The 3016-nt window shown below is 45.8% G+C and overlaps 1 protein-coding gene across 1 annotated transcript; it reads right to left on the bottom strand.

Annotated features, from left to right (window-relative positions):
• LOC107606707 (protein FAR1-RELATED SEQUENCE 5-like) lies at window positions 287-1069 on the bottom strand. The gene has a single exon (XM_016308738.1). The coding sequence runs from the start codon at window positions 1067-1069 to the stop codon at window positions 287-289; it is 783 nt and encodes a 260-aa protein (XP_016164224.1).

The following is a 3016-nucleotide window of genomic DNA, read 5'->3' as shown; positions in this document are numbered from 1 at the left end:
TTGTATAAACCGTTGCAGCGAATTGCTCAATGGCCTCGAGTTTCGTCTTCACAATAGGCTCGCCATACGCAGACTTGTAGTCTGCCACTAGTTCTCTCCTCCTCATGAACTCCAAATAGTGTTGGAAGTGCTCCACAAACTCCCTCAGATTGTACCCGTTGTGTATAAATTTTCCAAGCTGCATATTCAAAGCCTCGCACCTGGATGTCGTCTTCAGACCTGCAAAGAATTTCCATCGGATATGGGCATTGGACCAGGAATGCTTCTTGGCATACATCTCCACTATCTACGGATGATCCTCCAACCCGTGGTCCGCCACGTTATCCGTCCATATTGTCTCAAATTCGTCAACCTCTAGATCTCCCATGAGGCACAGACGGAATTTCCTGAGAAAACCCGGCCGTCCAACTCTAGCAGTGGCGTTCCTTAACAAATGCCAGCTACACAACCTGTGATGTGCACCGGGAAAAACTGTGCTAACCGCACTCTTCATGGCGAGGTCACCGTCCGTGATGACAGACTTTGGCTGTTTTCCCTTCATTGCCTCAAGGAATGACCGCAGCAACCACACATAGCTTGCTTCGCTCTCGTTGCTCAATATGGCGCAGCCGAACACCACCGTCCTCATATGATGGTCCACCCTTGAGAATATTACCAAAGGGCACTTGTATTTGTTACGACCGTAAGTTGCATCAAAACCCAGGACATCCCCGAACACGCTGTAGTCATAACGACTTGTACCATCGCACCAGAAGAGATTTTCCAGCCTCTTGTCAACATCCAGCGAGTACCTCCAGAATATCCCGGAATCAGTCGTCCTTAAAGTTCCCAAGAACTTCAACGTGAACTCCGCATCTGTCGCGCATGCCCGCCTTTTCTTCTCTATCGCATTATATATGTCCTTTATCTCGAACCCGACAGTCTCGAATCCTCCTGATTGATTGGCAAACGCGAGGAAAATCGTAGGCACCCACAACCCAGATTTTCTCATGGAATTGATTTGGTGCAAATCCCCTTCCTTGACTGCTCTGTGTGACTGCGACAGACCCCTAAACCTTGCATCTAGCATGGGATGATTGTGGTTGTCGCAGAATTATTCAACAAACCATCGCCCGCTGGCATCATCAGCGTGGACCTTAATTCGGGCTTCACACCCGCACCGCGTGATCGGTCGAGGATCCTTATTCCTGTCTTTCCGCTGCATGTGTTTCCCGTCTCGCTCCCCTTCCCTCGAGCACACGAATATCTGCCAAATTATTTCGCCCTCCGCCCCCTGCTTTGTTCTGCGACCCACTTTGGACCTCCTGACCGAGAATCCCTTGATGCGACCGAATTCGTTGTAGTAGTCATAAGCTTCCTGTAGGCTTGTGAACTCCGTTGTAAGGACGTCCTTGGCTGTGAGGGAAGAAAATTCAATCACGCCAAAGGATCCTATCCCTTCAACAATCCTCACTCCTGCTTCTGCATCTATGTCTGCATCTGCGGCGGACGAGTCCATCGCTTCTGCGTCCTCTACCGGCACGGTTTCGCCGCTCATTCCATCGTCACCATCCTGCAACGAACAACATGCGGCATGTGTTACAACAGGCGGTGGGCCACATCAACATAAACCGGTCAACAAAAACTCATAACAGGAGCAACAAACACACCTGCGACGCATGGACTCGGTCAAAATTAGATGAAAACTCGTAGCTAGGCTCCACAAATCCATTCGGCTGTCACAGTTCAAACAAACGCAGTGAGCAAGCAGAACATCGGCGTTATCAACCGTAACTATGAACACGTAGCTATAATCCCAGGCATCCTAAAATAACCCAACTAAAACTCATTCAACCATAAGGACCAACCCCGATTTTCGGTACACAAATTAAAAACTAACAAATCAAATTCGGCTATGTGCCATAATAAACGGCAACCTCCAACAATCAAACGGTTAAAACTGTTGGGGAAACCGGTGACTCACGAGCCCCACAATTGAAATCAATTTCGGTGCAAACCCCCCCTCCCCCCCGCGGCATTATCGGACGGTAAAGACCTCATTGACATTGACAAAGCGTACCTGTGAATCTCGTTGCCCTCTGTGGTCCATTTTCTTCCCTTATTGTGAACCTCGAGACAGCCAGATCTCGATCTGTGCTTCCGCGCCGTTCAATACCGCGTTCTCCTCCGCCGTGCACCGCCGTCTCCGTGCAGGTCGACCAAACGAACCTTCACACTGACTCCAACACAGCTTTCACCTACCTATTAATGGAGTTTGGGGCTTTAGGTTAATAACGGATTCTCGTCTCCTCCCCCTCCTTTTGGTTGTTTCTTAATTCTATCCCCAACCACTACTTTTGATTATTTGTGAACCGGCCCCAATCTTTTTCAAAAATTGAATTCATTACCTGATCCACCAAGGTCTTGAATATACTTTCCCCACCGTAGAAACGTCCTTAGACCAAACTATAAAACTATATAGATACTTCTCTGATCTCACTTTCTTTTCTTTTTTCCCCTTTTTTTTAACCATTGAAAAACAAATTAAGTGATGATGATGTAAAAGTAAAACCTTGATTTACCGACCCAATATCAAAGTGGAGCACCTTATTTTCAGATACAACGTTGCACACTTGCACAGTAAAAGTTGGTGCAATTCATAAGACTTTGCAAAAAAATAAAGAAGTGATTAGCAAACGCACAAAGACTTAATTGGTTTGTGTGTGAAACATCTATCTCCCCAGTTACCACTACCTCTATATATCCTACGAATGCTTTTTCATATGAATCACGTTTTCAGCCAGAAAACACGTACGGTGGTAATTTCTTATTTGATTTTAAATCTAACCAAAATTATGAATGAATTACTACATACATTGTTGGATGATTCTTCCATCAATCAGATGGGAGTGGATTCGAAACTTACATCAACCAAAATTTCGGATTTCTAACCCAGAAACCTCCCGTGAAATAAGTGGCATATATATACGAAGCTCGTTTGGTGCCATTAAGTTATTGATTTTTTTTTTTTTAACAT

The sequence above is a fragment of the Arachis ipaensis genome, chromosome B07 (assembly GCF_000816755.2).
Source record: "Arachis ipaensis cultivar K30076 chromosome B07, Araip1.1, whole genome shotgun sequence".
NCBI lineage: Eukaryota > Viridiplantae > Streptophyta > Magnoliopsida > Fabales > Fabaceae > Arachis > Arachis ipaensis.
Note: the sequence above shows the minus strand (reverse complement) of the source record. Positions and strands in the feature narration are given on the sequence as shown.